General features: G+C 40.3%; 1 protein-coding gene across 4 annotated transcripts in view; it reads right to left on the reverse strand.

Annotated features, from left to right (window-relative positions):
* HPSE2 (heparanase 2 (inactive)) overlaps window positions 1-22574 on the reverse strand; it is a 635705-nt gene that overhangs the window by 111214 nt on the left and 501917 nt on the right. For all 4 annotated transcript variants that reach the window (XR_011997530.1, XM_025991733.2, XM_072739739.1 and 1 more), the window contains one exon: window positions 22065-22179. Coding sequence is in view for 3 of the 4 variants with exons in the window: in XM_025991733.2 (XP_025847518.1) it covers window positions 22065-22179 (115 nt within the window). In the remaining variant the exon portion in view is untranslated. The remainder of the gene's footprint in view (window positions 1-22064; window positions 22180-22574) is intronic.

The following is a 22574-nucleotide window of genomic DNA, read 5'->3' on the forward strand; positions in this document are numbered from 1 at the left end:
CATGATTTTCCTAATCTTTTTCACAAGGCGCCCAGATTCCTCTCCCTTCTCATCACTGGTGCCTGCCCCATGCTTTGGGATACACTGGTACAGGAGAACAGTAGTAGGCTTTGGAGCCGGATTAGGCTTGGCTCAAATTGGAGCTCTGTTATTTGCAAATTTGGCTTTGGACAAGTCACTTAATCTCTGTAAACTTCACTTTCTACTCCTTAGGTAAATAAGATCTATCTCAGTGGGTGCTATAGACTGAATGTTTCTGTCCATCCTCAAAATTCATGTGTTGAATCCTAATCACCAAAGGTGATAGTATTTGGATGTGGGCCTCTGGGAGGTGATTTGGTCATGAGGGTGGAGCCCTTATGAATGGGATCAGTGCCCTTATGAAAGAAATCTCAAGAGACCCCTCACCCCTTCCTCTAGAGGACACAGAGAAAAGGCAGCCATCTATGAACCAGCAAGCAGGCCTCACCAAAGTTGATACCTTAAAGTGGGCTTTTTAGCCTCTAGAAGTTTCAGAAATTAATGTATGTTGTTTAAAGGCTAGTCAGTCTATGGTATTTTTGTTTTAGTAGCCTGAGGGATGAAGGGTGGGAGATTTTGAAAAACTGAAATACTGTCTATAGAGAGCACATGATAGGGCTAAGTGAACCATAGCTTATATTAATATTATTATTTTTATCATCATTATCATCCTTCAAAGTATAAATCAAATGTCATCCCATCTTGTAGAAATGCCACTTTCTTCCCTGAAATTTCAGAACACTCTGAACATACTATCATTTTGATAGGATAATTTAATTTGTTTCAAATCTGTCTCACTTGTTGTTTGGTGAGTTCTAAGACAGAGCCTCTTCTCAAGCCAGCAAAGCAGATATTGATTAAAATCCCGCTATGTTCAAAGCCTTTTGAACCATCTCATTATTTCAGAAAAAATTTGCAAATTCAGTTATCAAGACACAGAATACTCAAGGTGGGTTATGGCCACATCATTAGAACAGTTGCTCAGAAAACAGCCTTTCACATACTGAACAGAGCAACTGGTTTATTTTTCCACTTTGTAAATTAAGAGACATTCAAAGCCAGAGAATTTTCCACTATGGCCCTAGCATGTCCTTGTCTTCCACAGCTGTTCTTCTCTACTCTTAATAAAATCAAATTGCCCAAACAACGGCTGCTAACTCACACGTACAATTCCTCCCTCTTCTGAGAACTGTCTTGATCCAACTATTCCCGAAACCAGCTGAACTTCAGCTAACCCCTTCGGCTAAAAGCCCTATTAAAAACTTCTGCCCTGCTTCCCCAAGTTAGAACACTTCTTCAGAACCTTTTCTTGCCTGGCATTTTTGAATACAGGCTAATGCTAACATGCCCTGGTTGGTTTTCTTTACTACAGAAGGCAGTAAAGTATAATGAAAATGATATTTTAAAATCTTAAACCAATGTATTTAAAATTTTTTATTATGAAATATTTCACTGAAACAGAATACATGAAATAATCAATTTAGTTTTTATTCTCTGTAACCAATTTTAGCTTTCATTCTCTGTAAATCCTGTTGCCCTTCAGCTCCTTTTGTATTGAATCCAGGACATTCAAGCTTCTTTAGAAAGTTAGAAGCCACCTAGACCAGAAGGGTCAGTGTTCAGTTTTGAGTTTCAAATTAGCCTAAAAATCTTTAGTGAGGCAAAGTCTTGGAAAACAAATTTTGTTAAGTAGCCCACTCCCCTCCTCCAAATTCTTAAAGCTTTTATTTATTTATTTTTTTTTAAAAGCATTTCTATACCATCTTCCTGGAAGCAGAAGAACCTAGTTTTGATTTTTTAAAAATCTTATTTATTTATTTGAGCAAGTGCATGCATGAGAGAGAGAGAGAGAGAGAGAGAGAAAGAAAGAGAGAGAGAAAGCAAGGGAACAGGGAGAAGCAGATCCCCACTGAGCAAGGAGCTCTATGTGGGGATAGATCCTAGGACCCTGGGATCATGGCCTGAGCTGAAGGCAGGCGCTTAACCAACTGAGCCACCCAGGTGACCTTTAAAGCTTTTCTTAACTAGCAATGTGCAGAAATGTGAACATAAGTTTTTACTGGAGGCCTTACTATAGAGAAGATTGAGGACATGACAGAGGAGGTTCTGAGGGAATAAGACCAGGGTTAGGAATTTGCCAGGATCACAGAAAAGAGACCCAGTTCATCCCTCCAGTTCTCATGCCAGGAAAAAGGGGAGACTGAAAGAAGAGCATACATGTGTTCCATTTCCACATGGAACTCCAGAGTTGGGGGAAGCCTCACATATCAATACCTACGGCAGCAAGAGTGGCATGGAAATCGTGGCCTGGTGTGATTCTGCAAAGGAAGGGCCCGAGTCAGTGCTTTCTACCTGCCATGGCCTCCATCTGGCTATAGGGGATCCAGGAGTTACCATGGACTCTGTGAGGCCACAGAGAACTGCTGAGGGGACTGGTGTTCTGGAATAATCTTGGTGATAGTATGTCCCAGAATATGGGAAGCTAAGCATAGTGCAATGGTAATGCCAATGCTCAACAGCCGCTGCCAACATGAAGCCAAGAAGACCTGGCAGCAGCCACCATGCCTCAGTAAATAGTAGGTAGTGTGTCAAGTAATTATGGGGGGATGATTGAGTGAAAGTCACCAAGTAATCCAATGACAGCACAGGACCCATGCAGCCCCCCCTCATTACCAGCATATAATGTCAGCACTCCTTTGTACCCAGATAGCAACTAGGAGAAAGAAAAGAAGGAAAAAAACATAAAAACTCTGACAAGTCTGAAATTACCAGGAAGAGAAGCCTTTAACTGGCAAGTTGATTTCTTTTTTTGTTCTGTTACTCCCAAGCACGGTTAGGGGTCAGGAGTGATTAGTTAGTGAAATAAAGTTTTGGTTTTTTTTAACCATCTGAGTTGTAGAATATACATTCAAGCCCTCCTATTAAAATAGCATAGGGTTTAAGACAAAGTGATCTGGGGTCAGGTTTGGGCTTCAAATCCTAGCTCACTTTTAGCAGGAATTAAAATCCCTTTCCTTTTGGTTTCCAGCCAGGGGTGCAGCTCTGTGTCTTACAAGAAATCTATGCTTTAGGGGCACCTGAGTGGCTCAATAGTTGAGCATCTGCTTTTGCAAAGCTCAGGTCATGATTCTAGAGTTCCGGGATGGAGTCCCCACATCAGGCTCCCTACAGGGAACCCACTTCTCCCTCTGTGTCTCTCATGAACAAGTAAATAAAATCTTAAAAAAAAAAAAGAAATCTGTGCTTTATAGAAGAATCTAAACTCTCTTGAACATGACAGCCTTTCAGATGTCAGAAGACAACCTCACATCACCTGCAAGTCTGCTCTTCCTTCTACTTTTCCCAGAACATTCCCCCCTGCTCATATCAACAGATTCACAATCCCTCCACTGTCCCAAACTGCTCTCTGTAGAAGCTTTCACAAGTTGTCTATGGTCCCTTCACACAACACTTATTCCACCCTGGTGCACATCACTGCGTCACATGACTTCTCTCTTACCCTCAGTTTTTATTGAGATGGTTCTTTTCATGCCCCTTGAATCCTCATCTTTGACTCAAACCCCTATGGAATGACTGCAGAATTTAGCTGGGCTGGTCAGGAAAAGGCCTCTGGCAACTACAACTCAACTATCCGGATGCTCACCATTTTCCCTGCCTTGTCTCCATTAGGCTGGTAGATTTTAAACAAAGAAATGAGCTGAATTAGGAGGACCAGTCCAAGTCCCCTGGTCACTACTTTTCTATAAAGCAAGAGGAAAAAAAATTGGAGATAAAGTTCCAATATCAAATGACTTTCTATTCTCTTTATTTCCCATTTAGAAGAAAGAAGCAACCATGCTGCTAATAGGACTCTGGTTATACTTCCAGGGGTCATATCATTTAAATGCTACACTACTTAAATAACACTCTCCATTTTTTTCACTTTTGGAATTCTCTTCGCAATTCATTGAAATCTGTATGCCAGGAGTAGATACTTCCAGAATTAGATACCAACTTCATCCTGATATAGCTTTTCCCTAACCATGGAATATGGCGTTTATGATAAAAACATTTCTAAAATCAGTTCAGTGCAGTAGGTTAGAGAATGAGTCCTGGAGTCAGAATGCCTGGATTTGAATTCCAGCTCCTCCACTTAATAACCAGTGGGCAAGTCACTTAATCCCTCTGTAACTGTTTCTATCTTCAAAATAATAATAATAATAAAGTTACTTTATAGTATTGTTGTGAGCATTAAATGAGTTAATAAAGTGCTTAGATCATCTAATCATCAACAAAGAATTTGAAATATGTAGACAGACTCTCAATAAGCTATAGTAATCTTCTTCCCTATAAAATCACACTAATAAGCTACTAAATTATTTAGATACAAGAAGAATACTGAATTAGGGGTCAGGAGAACCAGACTTCAGTCCCTGACACTGCCACTGTCTAGTAAATTATTTGCCATTTCTGTGCTTCTGTTTCTTCATCTGTAAACATGAGACAATAATATTACCTGGCAGTTATTGAGAAGATTATAGGACAGTTTATAAGGAGCACCACGTAAATAGCAAAGCATTGTACAAATGCAAAATACCGCTATCATTATTGTTATTATTTTTCTCACATTTTTTAGTGAAATGTGAGACTTCTGTAAAATATTCTGCCTCCTAGAAAACAATAGATTACTTTCTTCAACTCTTTTTCTAGACTCAAGGATTAACTTCTTTGCATTTCCTTGGCAAAGAGCATTTGGTATTTACTTCAATGTACTTGTAAAACACCACGTGGCCCAATGGCCAAGGTCAGAACTTGCCTATAATGACTACTTTAGTTTGGTCTATTCAAATGTCTAATCTCTTTAAGAGGTGTTTTCAAATGGCAAGGGAGAATAAAACACTTCTAGGAAGGCCTCTGCGGAAGGCCTATAATGCATTTATGCCTTCAAACAAAGACTGTGTCTCTTCCTAGGGAAGGAACTTGAGCTTCAATTTCTTTTGCTTCAGATCTCAGACTCCACTTTGCCTCTGGACTCTGCTCAAAGACCACAGTCTTAACTTTGGTCACTTATTTCCTTGAGCTGTCTGCAAAAGTCAGCTTAATTTTAGCCAAATCTTTTTTTATACCAATAAATCTTGATATAACCCAAAGCAAAGGCTTTGTTTACACTCTATGGGTAATGAATACCATCTCATATCCCATAGTCCAGGACTATTGCATCCTCAGGAATAAGAATGACCTGCTTTATATCACATGAGCCATGCCAACTAGAAATCACTCTGAATATCTTATATAGTCTTCATAACTTTATTGGGTTCTCACTCAAACAAAATCTCTCTGTTTCTGATTATTTTGCCCCAGGTGTACCTGGAAGCATACTTTCAAGCTGAATCTCATTTTCTTATTTCCTGTCCATATTTCTAACTTTCCCAGACCCCCTTGGCAATTTATCTATTGCACTAATATTTGCATTTAAAGAAGTATAGACCTGTTCCTTCTTCGTCTTTGGGCTCAGGAAATATCTCCAATCATTTTTCAATCATTTGTGGTCCACAGAGAGCCAAAACATGCCTTTTCTGGGGAAATTTAATCCACATGTTTATGATTAATTTATATGTAAGTCATTAAATTGGTGTTTCTAAGACATTTCATTTGGCAAGCTACCTCTCTTTCACCCTTCAAATCCCCTCTCAGGTCTTATTCAAGTTGGTATGGAACCACCACAACCAGGTGCTTCTCAGCACTGGAAAAGCCCTGAATATACCTGAGATTCCATTCTGTTCATACTGTAGTTGATACACAGCTGCCTGAATGGTTGATGTCTTACACTACAGAGAATGATTAAAGAATTTATAATTAGTATCTTTTTAGGCAGCAGCTGTAATTGTGCCTCAGCTGTAATTGGGCATAGCTTCTAATTGCTTATTCACCCCAAATTCAAGCCCATTTCAATGTAATTTGGCCAATTTAATAATCTTTCCTATTATATGCTAGGCACAATAAGTCATAATATTCCCTGCCTTCAGTTTGTTTATTGTCTAAAAGAAGAGACTGGCTTGTATATTTATAACTATGATAGATAGCATTGTATAGTGAGGGTCAAGTGTAACACACAATAAAAACGCTGCAAGAGAATAAGAGTAGGAGACTCCTACTGGGGACATTAGAGAAGGTGTTGATGAAAATGGGCAAGTGATTCCAGGAAAGACATGCCATCTGGGAGTAACCGGTTAGAAACAGGATGAGAAAAGTAGGGAAAGTCCAAATTATGGGAAGCCTTGAATGCCATGCTTAATAATTTAGGGCAGTATGTAGGCAATAAGGATTCAACATGGATTTTGAAGAAGGGGATGACATTGACTTTGACTGACACTGTGGAAGACATATTGGAAGTGGGAGAAACTACAGGCAGGAGAAACATGAGGAGGCCACTGTGGTGATCCAGATAAGAGCTAAAGAGGTGCCAAATGATGACAGAGACTAACAACAGTGAATGGCTTGACTTTGAAACACATTGCTGAGAGAGATTCCAAATGACTTAGAGATGAGCAAAATATCAAAATTAGATGGGCTGTGAGTGATCTCTCAATAAATTACCAAAACTCTCTGCACCCCTCTTTCTTGAAGAATAGATGAAAGATAGTGTCTCCATTTGTTTTAAGGATTAAAAAACAAGGTATGAAATGATCTATTTTTGGGCATAGAGCAGGCTCCCACTTCATGGTAGCTCAAATATGAAAATGATAATGAGGAAAATGAACCAAGATTTCTAGAACAATTCAACACCCATGCTACTGGGACTCTGAACCTTTTGTGGATTGTATTCACAGGTCTTTCACATATATGCTCTCTATAAACTTCTAGTTATTGGCTCATTTTAAAGGCAACCAGCCATTACTGAGATGTGTGGTAGTTAAAGTGATCATTAGCAAAAAGGCCATGTTTCCTAAAGCGGAGCTGAACTGCTAAGTAATAATCAGAAACACCTTTAAGACCAGCTGTGGGTAATTAGCACGTTGGCACCAGTGATTCCCTACCCTGATTTGAGACAATCCAATTCAGCAGAAATTTTTGAGTGTCTATTAAATACTGATGGTGTATTGGTTGCTAGAAGAGGCAGAAGGATCAGTGTACCAAGTTCCTACTCTTAAGGAACTTATATTTTAGGAAGGAAAATATGACAAGTTTGCAAAAGACTAAGCATTTGTAGTTAATAGCATGCCTAATAAATGCATAAATTGATATAGATAAAATGTTAGTGAAGTTTAAGAACAGAAAACACTCACTTAGAAGAATCAAAGAAAATCTTGGAAAAGAGTTGATCTTGGAGATGGACCTTGAAAGATGGCTGCACTTTTTTGCTAGATCAATATGTTGGGGAAGGCAACTATGGTTGATAGAACTCTAATCATGCACTCAAACACACGCAGTCCCTCTTTCATCCAACAAACCTTTATTGAGTGTCTACTACATTTGAGGAAAATGGAAATGACTAAAATAAAGTTTGTGCACCCAACATTTCACAGTCTCTTTCAAGTCAAATGTTTCTCTCCTTTATAGGAGAGAAGAAAGAAAAGTGAACAGGTAAGTTACAATACAATATGATCATTATTTTATAAAGGTCCTGCTGATGGTAATTTTAATTAAAGGCTATATATATTAGGGTTTTCTAGAGAAAAAAGAACCAATAACCAATAGAATATGCATGTGTGTTTATCTGTCTATCTATCTAAGAGCTTGATTTTAAGTAATTGACTCACATGACTGTGGAATCTTGTAAGTCCAAAATCTGTAGGGTAGGCCAGCAGGCTGAAGACACAGGGAAGAGTTCTGCTGCAATTAGAGTTTGAAGGCAGTCTGCTGGCAGAATTATTTCTTGTTCAGAAAAGGTCAGTTTTGTGTCTATCAAAGCCTTCAACTGACTGCACAAGGCCCACCCACATTATGGAAGATAATCTGTTTCATTCAAAGTCTATTGATATAAATGTTATTGCACCTAAAAAGTACTTTTATTGAAATATCTAGAATAATGTTTGACTAAATATTTAGATACCATGGCCTAGCCAGCTTGATATGTAACTTTAGTCATCATACTGTGTGAGACAAATGGAACAAATTTCACCCCAGCCTCTGTCAGTCAGATTAATCAGAGTGGCTGACAGAATGGCACACTCAAGTATAAAGTTGAGTTAAGCCAAGAACATGTAATGCCAAGGAGTAGATTACAGGGAGAGGCAGTTGGCCACCAGCCTTGATAATCAACTGCTACATGTTCTTGATGAGTATGCTATACAACAAAGCTTATCTAACTTCTGATAAAGAGTAATTTATAGCTACTCACATAGGTGACTAAGTGGGTCAAACTGGCCACAGACAAACAGCACCCTCCCTTAAAAATGGCAAGGAATTTGAATAGACATTTCTTTAAGAAGATTCATAAATGGCAATAGGCACATGAAAAGATGCTAAACATCATTGGTCTATCAACTGATAGAGAAATACAATGTGGTGCATTCACACAGTGCAATACTATTCAGTAATGGAAGGGAATGAAGTAGTAACACACACTACAATCAAGGATGTCCCGTGACAACATGACAACTGGCCAAGTGAAAGAAGTCAGTCACAAAGGCCATATATTGGGTGATTCCATTTACATGAAATATCTAGAACAGGCAAATATAACAAAATAGAACATGGGTTAGTGGTTGCCAGGGGCTGGTGGCAGAGGGGAAGAGAATGGGGAATAGCTACTAATAGGTATGGGTTTCCTTTTCTGGTGACATTTGAAAACAGATTGTGGTGATGGTTGCACAGCTCCATGAATATACTGAAAACAGTTGAACTGTACACTTTTGTTTTTTTTATTTTAAGTTTTTAAAAGATTTTATTTATTCATGAGAGACAGAGAGAGAGAGAGAGAGAGAGAGAGAGAGAGAGAGATGCAGAGACACAGGCAGAGGGAGAAGCAGGCTCCATGCAGGCAATGTGGGACTTGATCCCTGGGATTCCAGGATCATGCCCTGGGCCAAAGGCAGGCACTAAACCACTGCACCACCCAGGTGTCCCAAACTGTACACTTTTAAAGAGTATTTTACGGTAGGTGAGTTATCTCAATAAAGCTGTTATTTTTAAAAACCTTAAATTATTTTAAGTACAAAGCTTTCTTACTGTAGGGAGCTGCTCTCTTCCTTAGTGCCCCAATCCTGCACTTCCTCCCATCCTAGCTTTAGCTGTTTTAAGAAGAAAAATGCCTAGAGGTGGAACTGAGGCCTCCCTATCTCCATGGGGACCAAAACCCATATGCATACATTCAAGTATGTGAGAAACATTGGGGAGGAAGGAACTCAAACTCTCATGGCTCTGTTAGATACAAGTTCCCAAGTCACTATCCTATCAATTTCGCTGGGGAGGAGGGCTCTTGAATTCAACTAATAAGGTTTGGGCAAGTTTCCCAGTAGGGAAAATAAATCTAAAGTGACCTTGTGGGTGAGGCCTGTGGGACCAATTCAATGTCCTGTTGTGACTTCCAACATACATTCCCTACGAATGTATATTGGCATTGATGTTTTACATGCTTGTGCTGTGAATGCTCATAATGTCCAGAGGGGATTGTCCTGATTGAGGAGAGTCACATGTAGAGAAGTAGTGGGACATGTAGTGGGAATATTCACATGTAATAGACCATGTAAATCACTCCCCAACCAATCTCCAAATTCTATCTTGAGTGGTCTCATGAGGAGAAAGGGAAATCACAACCTTGATTAAGGTCTAAAAGGCAGCGCGGTAAGAGATGTAATATCTCAATACTACAGCCCTGTATGTCCAGAGGAATGGGAACTAGAGACTTATGGTAGATTATCACCAACTGAATTCAGTTGTTATTCCTACAGCCCCAGCTATTGCAGACACCATAACCATAACTGAATCTGCTGCACAGACAGATGGCACTTGGTATGCTGTGTTGGACGCTGCCAACAGCTTCTTTCCTATTCTATTTTGACCTCAAGGGCAAGGGTCCAGATCAGTCTTTATTCATGGCAAAGCTTCTAATACATGTTTGCAGTACTTCCCAGGAGGTAAGATTAATGAAGGAATATTACTGATCTTTTGTCCTTTAGAATCATCCTGGAACTTTCTTCAAGAATGCAAATGCCCTGGTGTGGCTCTCTCAACAATGTGCTTGACTTCTGGATCTGCATCTGCTATCTGTATCAGATGGCTGAACATTAGAGGATGGTCCAGCTCCTGCACTGTTCATGGTCCTAAGGTTTGAAAGGTTTTAAAATGGAGGTAGGTGTATATATGTATATATATATAATAATGGGGCAAAATGATAACTACCTTAAGAGAGGTAGACCTTCTATACTGCTTTTTTAATCCATTCAATAGAGGCAGTGAAACTAACTTACTGCTGCATGAAATTGAAAATTTGTTCCCTTCTTTTTTATATTCATTATTCAGTAAAAATGTAAATCTATAAGAATCAGCCACTGTTAAATCCCAGGTTTTATCTCCTGGATCATTTTATTTTACCTTGAAACCACCTTCTCTGATTCCTCATGGCCATTCCTATCTGCTTTGGCTGCTAGCAGAGACAGCTAACCTGAATTCTTGACTTGACAAAGCTGTAGGAGAATGACAGGAGAGAAAATGAAGTAGTAATGAAGAATCACAGAACTCATAACCATTGCTCTACCTTGCTGTGTTCCCTTGAATAAGTTGCTGGGCATCTCATGGCCTCAGTTTTTTCTCTGCCAAACAGGTTGGGCATATCTATCCTACCTGCCTTATCAGGAAGTTGGAAAGGCCAGATGATTTAATGGATGGAAATAAGCTATGGAAACTTAAAGCAGGATATAAAGAACAAAGTCAAAGAACCCAAAGAAGAAAACTATTATTAGATAGGTTTATGGAGTATGAAATGATATTTAAAGGATTTTGAAGATTCTAAAACAATCTATATGTGCCAACTAACATTATTATAATTAAAATATTTCCTGTTACTTACAATTTGTAAGTAGCACCTACTTTGTGGGATGGCTGTTTCCCACATGTTCTTATCTTTCCCAAGATATTAGAATTTCATCCAATTCCAAGGAATAATTTTCATGTATTTAGAACAATAATAATGGTCACATTATTATGTACTTACTAAGTGTCAGGAACTATTGTAAGCCCATGAGGCACAGATTATTAGCATCCCCATCATAAAGATGATGGAAGATGAGGAATCTGCCAAACATGACGCATCATGGTAGACAGTAGAGTTGAAATTCACATCCAGATTTGACTCCAGAGCCCAGTCTCTTAAGCACCATGTTCTACTACTTCCCAGCATGTACACAACACCTGGCAGTAAAAAGCTTGCCTTCCATATTTCCATTACCAAGCAGTGCACTGTAAACCCCTAGAACCCCAGTCACTGAGCATCTTTAGAGCTCAGTACGGATTGCCTGTGAGTGGGCATTAGGGGGGAAATAAAGATAGGAGAGGTGGCTTCTGTTTTCAAGGCACTTACAATCAAAGAGAGGAAGTTAGATGTACCCAAACAACTCTAACAACAAAAGAAAGTGTTAGCTGCTGTAACAGGGCTATAAGAGCCTTAAGAAAATAGGGATTCCTCCTTGAATGATTTAAAAGTGAAATAGTGGCGATCCCTGGGTGGCTCAGCGGTTTGGCGCCTGCCTTTGGCCCAGGGCGCAATCCTGGAGTCCGGGATCCAGTCCCACGTCAGGGAGCCTGCTTCTCCTTCCTCCTGTGTCTCTGCCTCTCTCTCTCTCTCTCTCTCTCTATCATAAATCAATCAATCAATCAATCAATCAATCTTAAAAAAAAGTGAAATAGTGATATTTAATTTAATTTTTAAAGGATTTATTTATTTATTTATTTATTTGAGACAGAGAAAGAGAAAAAGAGAGAGAGACAAAGGGAGGGAGGGGCAGAAGGAAAAAGTCTTAAGCAGACTCTATGCTGAGTGCAGAGCCTGATGCTGGGCTCAATCCAAGGACCCCAAGATTGTGACCTGAGCTGAAACCAAGAGTCAAACACTTAACTGAGCCACAAGGTGCCCTTTCAATTTTACTTTAAAGGTTTTATTAATATAAGTTCAGCTGGGAAGTCTGTCTGAAGATACTGGTATGGAAGTCTTAAAGATGAATCAGAAATCGTCAGAGCTGAAGGGGGCCTCAGATGGTCTCTTTCAACATCCACATGGGAACCAGAGTACTCAGTGCCCCGGGGTGAATGAGTTGGTGGCAGAGCCTGATATCGGATCTAGAACTCCTAAGGTACTCCTTCCCTCCTATGGTCTCAGTACCACAGGGCAAGGAGCTTTCTTAGGAGCATGTATTCTTTGGGTAATTAATATCACAAATGTCCACTCAGGACATGTTGCACAGGCCTTCCCCAATTCTCCCTTCTAGCCACTTCCCTCCAGCCAGTAGTAATGTCTCCTACTCAGAGGTCTGGCTCTGGAGATACTGAGTAAACAAGACAGATTTTCACATACATCATCTATTAGCTTTCTCTCCAAAGCTCTAGGTTTTCTCACTCCAAACAGATTGTAAACATGGAGAGAAAGAACCCAACTTTATTCTTTATGTCCCAGAACAACTAAAATGGTGCTTTGTTTTAGTTTATGTCACAACATCGTATCATGAGGACATTAAAAAATTGTCATTGAAATTTTTAAACATACACAAAAATAGAATAGTATGACAAATTCCCAAATGTTTACTGCCAGCTTCCACAAGTGTCATTACGCTGCCATTCTTGTTTCAAAGCCTAGAGAGGTGACTAAATGTGTACGTGGAGATGGCCAGGCCAGTGGCAGGGGGACACAATGGGCATTAGGCTCAGTTGAGGATTCCAGACATAGGGGCAGGCAATGGGATATAGCACAATCATTCTCAGCAGGAGACAGGGAGAAAATCAGTTTGCTTGGTGTAGAGTAGGAATCAGGCAGGTATAAGGGAGAGCCTGAGATAAACTGAACCAGGCAGTTCACTGGCTGGCTGTGTCAGGCTGTGGGTGGGCCAGGCCTCAGGGTGGTCTTAGAGGAACTGCATGACCTCTGATGTGCAGTTGAGCCTCTCCCCCCAGCAGCTTTGCAGATGCTACTTCCTCCTAGAGAATGATGCATTCTCCTACCAGCTCTTCCAACGGCTGCTGCCTCTTCCTTGACTACTGACCTGACCAAACTTTCTAAAGCACTATCTTCTATTCATTATTCTTCAATTAAGTAGGCTGCTTGCTACCTACACACCATTCTGAATTTTGTAATTAATTATTTGTTAGTTTACTTATTTTTAGTCTCCACTACTAGACTGTAACCTCCAGTGGGAGAGGGGTTTGTCTTTTTCCTTCACCTCTATTTCCTCAACAAACTAGAACAAGTGTCTGGAAAACAATAGTCAATAAATATTTGCCCAATGAATTAATGATAGACTATTAAAATTTTGTTAATATTTGGAAGGTGAACAAAGGTTGAGTACAAACGAATAGAGAAAAGGGGAAAGGTAATTTCTGATTTAATCAGGGTAAATGGAAACCTCTAACCCAGCGGTGCTCAAATCTGGCTGCACATTAGAATTACCTGGGGGAGCTTTAAAAAATACCAACACCTGGTATCCTCTACAGACCAGCTGAATCAGAATCCTCAGAGGTGGTACGAACACAGAAGTATTTTTTAAAAGCCCCCTAGGTGATTGTAATGTGCATAAGCTTGAGAATCACTTCTTCTTCTTTTCTTCTTCTTCTCCTTCTCCTTCTCCTTCTCCTTCTCCTTCTCTTCTCCTTCTTCTTCCTCTTATTATTATTATTATTATTAAAGATTTTGTTTATTTATGAGAGACAGAGAAAGAGGCAGAGACACAAGCAGGCTCCATGTAGGGAGCCTGATGTGGGACTCCATCCCGGGACCCCAGGATCATGCTCTGGGCTGAAGGCAGGTGCTAAACCGCTGAGCCACCCAGGGATTCCCCTTTTTATTATTTTTTAAAGGCTTTATTTGTTTATTTGAGAGTGAGAGAGAGAGTAGGAGATAGCACAAGCCGGGGGAGGGGCAGAAGGAGAAACAGACTCCCTGCTGAGCAGGGAGCCTGACTCAGGGCTCCACTTGGGACTCTGGATCATGAGCTGAAGGCTTTTAACCAGTTGAGCCATCTGGGTTCCCCGAGAATCACTGTTCGAATGAAGAAAGGCTATAAGGATTTTGACATCAAGATGAGAGCAGTGAGTTCTGGAGTAGAAGACAGTCTGCTCAAGTTTAGAGTGAGTCAAAATGATGTGTTTTATTCAATCCTTTCAATGCCTAAAACCAAATTGGGGGGCACCTGGGTGTCTCAGTCGGTTGAGCATCCAACTCTTGGTTTTGGCTCAGGTCATGATCGTGGGTCGTGGGATAGAGCCCTGCATTGGGCTCTGCACTCAGCTCTGAGTCTGCCTCAGATCCTCTCCCTCTGCCCCTCCCCCTACTTGTTTGGCGCGTATGCTTTCTCAAATAAATAAATAATCTTAAAAAACAAATCAGAGATGAAATAAACATATTGACATTAGTTGAAATCGAAGTACCTAATGATGGATAGATTTTTAAAATTTACAAATAGTGTAGTGTATTTAACTAAGAATTAAAAACAAAATTTATGTGTATGTGTTCTATTTCTATTTTAAAAGACTTCTGCTTTTATTTACACAAACAACACAAGCATAATTGAGTTTGAAAGAATAGATTATCTTTGGCTCTCAGGTCACTTCTATCAGAGTTCTACTTGTTGCTTCCTAAATGTCATAAGCAGACCACATTGTGCCATAGAGTTTGCAACAAAATGCGAACGAAATAACTTTAAGTTTGTCATGTTGTGGCACTTGCAAAAGATCTTTCCAACCCACCAAAGAGCATTCCATTTTATCTCTCTTCTCTTTCCTCTTCCTCCCTCCTCCCTTCCTCTCTTCCTTGTCAGATTATTTTTAGATATGTTCTTTCTAGTGTTTTAGGTGAACTGATGAGGTTAGGTGAGGTGCAACTTTTCTCATTTTCAGAGCTTGCCTTGCTCTTCCATCATGTGAAGGTTGCTTCGAGGATGGCACCCTGCTCCTGAGCTCAAATTCTGTGGGGCTTTAACTTTTTCTTCTCCTTAATTTATTTAGGTTGCTGCCGGCACGCCTCGCCATAGCTATAATCCCTCAGTACTGCAATCTGGGAACAATATAAATGGTTGATGGCAGAGAGAGATATTCAATTGTTGCTTCTCAGTGATTCACATAATGTACTGTCATTAGCACTTCGATGTGACATATCATGGTTTCCAGGGCTTATTGGGCCATTTATAAATACCAAATGAAGGTGTTAGAGCTGGTATTGCAGTGTGGTTACTGCCTTAATTGCCTTCACTGGGAAAAGTTGGCAACATCTTCTAGGGAGGAAAATAAATTGTAATTTTTAGTTTGTCTTTAACCATTTGCAGTCAATTCCTTTCAAGGGCAAGAATCACAGCTTTTTTTTTGTTTTTTTGTTTTTCTAGTTTTCTAGTAATTTAATTTTTGCAAAAAATATCTACTCTTCATATTTTAGTTATTATTACTGGAATTGATTTCTAGATTATCTGTACAGGTATTCAAATGTTTATTTTCTCACCATAGTTCACATTATTAATGATAATTATTTCTGAAACTTAGAGAATTTTATACTTACAAAGTGACATTATAAATAATAACAACAGCTACTATTTATTGAATATTTATTATGTGGTAAAAGGTACATAGGTATTGGCTTATTCAATTCTTTCCAACAACATTGTGAGCTAGACATTATTGTTGCCTCCATTTTATGAGGGGAAATTGATGTTTATGGAGGCTTAGTAAGCCAGTAAGCGGTAGAGCTGGATTTGAAACGCAGGTTGGTCTGACTCCAAAGCCAATAGTTTTAAGTGGTCCCTCAAATATTCCCCACCCCAACCCCGGCATAGTCAGGCCCCTTTTCCAAACCAGGAAATGAAGAGTCCAGCAACAGCAACACTGGAATGCTGCATCTTCAGACCTCAGACACAGAGCTCCTTCTCCTCTAGATGGCCTCCGTCAGGGTGAGCTATTATAAGTGCTGATGCCCCATGCGCACCACTCAGGTTGATAAATAAGCAAAGGATGAAGGCTGGTAGTTAAAAATCAGAGGAGCTTCTATTCAAAGCATTAGAGGTAAAAGAGCTGCCTGCCTGGTCTGATGGTGAGGCATGAGCTCCGAGCTGGGAGACCAGGGTTTAGAGGCAGAGAGAAGGAATGAGGCAAGTCATGCCCACTGGGCACGCAGCCCAGGAGCAGCGGCCACTGACATGAACCGGCCTGGATCCCAGTGATTGATCGTGCAGCAGGGGATGTTCTTCCCTCAGCAGCCACAGGGCCCCACAAAGAAAGGCTGCTCATGGAGAAGTCTTTGTCAGGGCCTCTAATGAGAGGATTGGGTTTCACATCACAGCTACCCCTAAACAGGTACACTCTGCTTCTTTCATCTTCTGGATGGCTCCCACGGGAATGAAAAGAAAAAGAAAGGAAGCTACACCAAGAAACAGGTCACAGGCTGGTTTGGCGGGGTTTTGTACCTCCCCCGCCCCACTACCTCCAGATGGGTATCTTTGAAATTCTTGAATTTTCACACACCCTGTGTGGCCCTTGGACAGCAATGGGAAAAGCTTTCCTAAGAAAGTTTTCATAATCCATCCACATGACTCTAGAAAATTACTGCCCCTGTCCCTTTGCATCTGCTACTGCCTCTGTTTGAAAGATCCTCCCTAGACACCAAACTCCTCTTCCTATGGCTAACTTGTCCTCCCTTAAGATCCAGTTCAGGCATTGTCTCCTCCAGAAAGCCCTCCTTGATGTCTTATACCTTCGCTCCACCTGGCTGATTTCTGTTCCTCTTCTGTCCTGCTAAAGCACTTCTGCCACAGTCCCTGTCTCCCTTCCACCCTATAAGCTCCTTCAGGGCAGGGACGGTCTCCCTGGGGCCCAGCACAGTATCTAACATACAGTGTAAATGTAATAAGTATTTCTGAATGAATGAATCATGAATGATAAATGAAATAATGTGGGAAAATATTTGCTTAACTATTTAAAGCACTTGAGTCTTTCAAAATACTTTATTTTTTCTTTTTAAAAATCGCCTTTTTTTCAGATTAAAAAAGCAATAATGCTGACTACAGCAATTTTACATACCAAAAAAAAAAAATCCACAATGAAGAAAATTACAACTGTCTGTAATCGCACTACCCAAAGAAAACCACTTTTAACATTTAGATGTATGAAGAGATTCCAGTAATTTGTGTGTATGAATATATATGAAATTGGAATCCTATTGCCCTACCTAATTTTCTCAAGGATTACAACAAGATCTTTTGGAAGCAGATAGAGAAGGCATTTTGATTGCAATTTAAGTGATGGGAAAACTGGTATGCAAGATACACATCTAATTAATGGCAGAGTCAGGAATAGTAGCCTTGAATCTCATCATAGTCCCAGGCTCCTCTACTCCTCATAGGCCTCCTACTTAAGTGGCATTATTCTCACAAGAAGAAATTGTGCATTAACCTACAATCAATGGCACATGGATTTGTAACTAGATGCTCTTTCTCAGGAAAGGGACAGATTTAAGCGATCCTATATCTGCATCATACCTGTGCAGTGCATAGGGGCACTGTCTAACATTTCTAAGGGAAACAAGGATGGAGCATTTAGGATCTCATCCCTGTGACCAGCAGAGTTAGGCAGGCACCATTAAGATTCAGAGTTTCCTTTCAGTAGGCAAATGGCATCTGAACAGTGAGGGCTTGGCTGAGAGCATGTTGCTGTGGGAACCACAGCCATAGGTTCAATCCTACCATAAACTAGTGGGTAGTACTCCAGTCCACTGACTAAATTCTAGAACCATGTACACAGTAAGTGCTCAATAAATGTGCATCAGGCTGAACTGAATATATATTATTATTCAGCAGTGACAGCATAAAAGGTGACAGCAAATATAAATATCGCCAGCACTATACCCACTATAGAAAATGCAGTCCAGTGTGAACTAGATTTCTGCTTTATTCTAAATAGAGGACTAAACTGTAATCCACCAAACACAAACACATGCCAGACTGTTAGCTCTGCAGATGAGGGAACCATATCTTATTTATCTGTGTGTCCCCAGAATACCTAGCACAGAGGCAGACACATTTGAAGTGTCAATGTTTTTTGAATTGAATTATATTTGCTTGGCTGGCGTGGGAGTTAAAAAGATGTTGACTAGTAATTCACCATTCCTTTCCCTGGAAGCTCTGTAAATCAAGCTCTTAAAAAAAGCAGCAAGCTAAATTCCAAAACCCTCTCTTAGGAGAAATGCCCACGGCTGGTGGGGTCTGGACTATGTCCACCAAATGTGCAGATCTCTTCTGCACAAACATCACTTGTTCCCAAGGGAGTCCCTGACTGGCTCACTGGCTGTGGAGACTCACACGTTCCCTCTTTCCCAATGGCAGGAGGGTCAGGGGAAAGGGGTGGGAGTTGATGATGAAGCACTGCTGAACTAAATGTTCTCCTCTTCCCAGGAGGGAAAATCTCCAACAGTAGGAGTGTTGGCATTTTTCTAGAAGAACAACCATAAAGAACATGAGATGTAGTTGGAAATGATCTTTTCTGAAGACAAGTTTTCTTTTTTAAAGGGCCACTCTCCTCTTCTCTCTTACCTAGACTGCTATTGGAATGACTTTGCCAAAGCTGCTAGAATCCCACAAGTTGGGATCAAAGTCAACTCGGCAGGTGGAGGGGTCATATGGGATATGGAGTGAGGAGCCATTAGGCCAAGATCCTCACTTTTTCTAAGTTTATCTAAGAGCAGTAACAAAAACAAAAACAAAACCATGTTTGCTAATAAGATCCTTTCCTTAAATACACTGAGCTGAGTTGGAAGAAACTGAAATAGAAATTACTGATTTTTCTGGGAGACAAAACACACCTCACCAATCCCCAAAGCTCTTAACAAACTCTCTTGAAGGTTTAATCACAATGTAAAGTCCACAAGTTTTCATCGGCAATGTCTGGTTATCGACTGTACAGCCCTCTGAAGTGGCACCCAGTACAACTCCCAGATTCGCATCCACTGCCTATTCCAAGGGCCTGCTGGCAAGGTCTTCCTGACTGATGCCCTGGTCTAGCCTAGTAAATTCTTTCCAGGGGAGATTTAGGACACACACTTTCAGTCTGTCGAGTTCTTTACTTATAAGGTGCAGAATTTATTAGCGCAAAGAAAATAAAAAGAAAGGCTGCCACCTTAAGTGTTTTTACATTCGGTTTCCTTATTATTAGAGTTTGTTGTTTCCAGAAATACAGCTGCCCAGCTCATTTGAGCCTTTGTGCTGAATCAGTGGGAGGTGTTTTAGCTTCCCATGGTCTTGTGGGAGCTCTGCAGCACTACCTATCCACCGAGGACTCTTGTGCCACTCTCATTTGAGGAGAACAAAGCCATGAACACGTGCATCTTTAACCTATATGTGGCCAGCAAAGGCACACAGAGTTGATATGAAACCCAGGTTTGTCCACCTCTGGAAATTCAGCCTGTCTAGTCACCCGAAGAATATCTTTTTCTAGCCTAGAGTTTTCTGTTCTCCAGTTCCATAAAATGCCCATTTCCATGTCCAGACCCAAATGACACAAATTTTGGCTTCAGACCATGGGACAGACACCAAAGAGTACCACAGAAAGAGAAAAGAAAATCAGATTTAGAACTGTAAAACTTTGTCCCAGTATTTGTGGGACCTTGGACTTAATATCTTCACAGAACCCTTGTTCTTCAGCAAGGTAAGTATAAATAGTCCTACATCTCTCACCAGCCTCTCTTCAGAGCAGTTATGACAAAGTGCAATTATCTTGTTTATATGTTTATTTATGTTCTATTTATCACTATGCTTTATTAACTTATAAGCTCCAAGAGATCAGGGACCTTGTCTTTCTGGTGCATCAAAGAGGCCCACTGCCAGGAATGGTGACCAACATGTAGTACATGATCAAGAGGAGTAAATGAGATTTGAGTGAGGTGAGAAGGAAGGACAGAGAAAAGGAAGGTCAGAGTGGATATAGCATTAGTGAGGTACCATATATGAAAGTGACCTGTGAATTATTAAGTATTACCCACATTTTAAAATAATAAGTAGCAGTTGATGCATTAGTTATACCAGGGTGAATCTTTTAAAAATATAAGCTAGATCGTATTATTCTCCTGCCTAAAACCTTCTGCTGGCTTTTCATACTATGTATAATAAAGTCAAACTCCTGTTAGCTTTCAAAGCCCTATGGGATCTGACCCCTTGGCGGCCTCATGTCCAACCAGTCTCCCCTTCTCTGCCAGGCCCCCATCACTCTGGTGTCCTTGTGTTTCCTCAAACATGCCAAGCCCATTCCTACTTTGGCGCCTTTGTGCTAGCCCCTTCCTCTGCTTGAAAGTTCCTCTGCAAAGTCTGCATGGCTGGCTCCTTCTCGTCGTTGGGCTCTTGGCTTAAAAGTCACCTTCTCAGAGAAGACTTCCTATACACTCCCTCTAAAGAAGCCCTCACTGATTCCTTGTTATAGTACTCTACTATTTGTTTATTCATTTATTTATTACTGGTCTCCTCTCCAGTGCCTGATGGTCAGTAAGAATTTATTTTTGTGTGACATTGTGTTTGTTTAATGCTGACACTTCATAGAAACTTTTCTAATTATTATTTTGTTTTATTTCTACAGGTTTATGAGCTCAGACAAACAAACAAAAAACCATTTGGTTCCAACTTGAAAGTTCCCTCTCCAGTGTACATTAGTCACTCTCCTCCCCACAACCAGACTTTGAGAAAGGTAACCTGGCCCTGTGAATAGAAACAACTGTTCCAGTCAGTTCTAGTATTTGTGACTTAATTGGAGTCATGTACAATCAGTGATACAATAACTACTTAGTCCTCTTACCTACAGGGGTTCTTTCAAAACATGGAAATGGTACCATTGGGTGCCAAGCTGTTCTCTGTTCTGGGCTTAGAAGCCTCCTGGCTCAGGGTAAGGGTGAAAATAAGGGGAATGGAGGGCAGGAACAGGCAGAGGGAAGCAAATGGCAGGAACACTCACTGATTCCAGCTGAGTTTGCTTACTGTGGACCCAAGAGCAGGTGTAACTTTGTAGGAATAGTACTGGACTAGGGCAGAGGGAAGGGTTCTAGAGCTGGTTCTATATCTTCTTCTGTTATAGGAGGTGCAACTTCATCTCCTCAAAGGAGAATCCCAGCTCTGACAGTCTCTGAGCTAATGAGAGGAGCCTGATCTTTCTCCATGACCATGATGTCTATGAAAAGGATGACCCATGTAGTATTTCTGATGAGTGCAGCTTCTCTGGACTAAGTGGGATTTCTCTGATTGGTCAATACAGTCCCCTGACAAATCAAGATCTCTGCTCTTGCCAATCTTCTTTAGCTTTCCTTTCCTTTCTCTCTCCTAGAGAAGTTCACCAACTATATGAGGGTGAATCCCCTCATTGTCATATAGGGATCAACACGTAACTGCAAGTGCACTTCAGCCACTCCCTAAGAGATGGGTTCCTACTGTATATGATCTTGGCCAACACGCTCCCATCTGCTTTCAACATGTTGCATCTGACGTTAACTAATGTGTCCTATTAGCATTAAAAACAATCTGGAAAAATTCACTCTCAAGCAGAGTTCAAAAAGGCCACAAATAAATGTGGAATCTCAACTGTACAAGGTTTGTTAAAATAATTTGTAGTAAATAAATATATAAATGTATATAAATATATTAACTGTATAAATGCATATGCATGCATACGTATGTATATATGTCTGTATATATAGATATGTGTGTGTGTGTGTGTGTGTGTGTGTGTAGTGAAGCCAAAGTCTGTAAAATGGGTCAAGAGAACAAAGACATGAATGCTTCTGTCCAATTTATGAAATTACCTCGTTACGGGGGGAGGGGGGATTCTCCCAGTATGGAACAAGATGTGGTCAAAATAACTGAATGACATAGAAGAGGAGTTGGGAATCTTTATCATACACTTACAGGTAATGGGTTGAAATTCTGGTCCACAAGGTGATTGTATCCATGGTCAAAAAATGAATGTCGTATCACAACATCAATGCCCTGGTTAGCGAGCATTCCTAAAGTGTTCAACCATCTAAAAAAAAGCAGGAAAAAAAATGCCTTATCAATACATCTTAAAAATGGCAATATAACAAGCTCTATAGCGATTGGCTAACACACACACACACACACACACGTACACCAACCCCCACCATGAAATTTACATAGTACTTTAAAGGAGAAGATTATTTTAAGCATTGAGTACACAGTTGGAAGACATTTTAGGGATTATCAAGTCCAACCTCTTCATTTTATAGGAAAAGAAACAGAGGTCCCGGGAAATAAGATGATAAAATATTTTGTTGCAAATGAATTATCTTACCCCTGTAATACTAACAAATAAAATGAATATCCTAGCCGCTTATAAGCCCAATTATCATCTCCCTTGCCCCCTGGCTATAGGACACACAATCACAGGAGAAAACACAC

The sequence above is a fragment of the Vulpes vulpes genome, chromosome 15, assembly GCF_048418805.1.
Source record: "Vulpes vulpes isolate BD-2025 chromosome 15, VulVul3, whole genome shotgun sequence".
Taxonomy (NCBI): Eukaryota; Metazoa; Chordata; class Mammalia; order Carnivora; family Canidae; genus Vulpes; species Vulpes vulpes.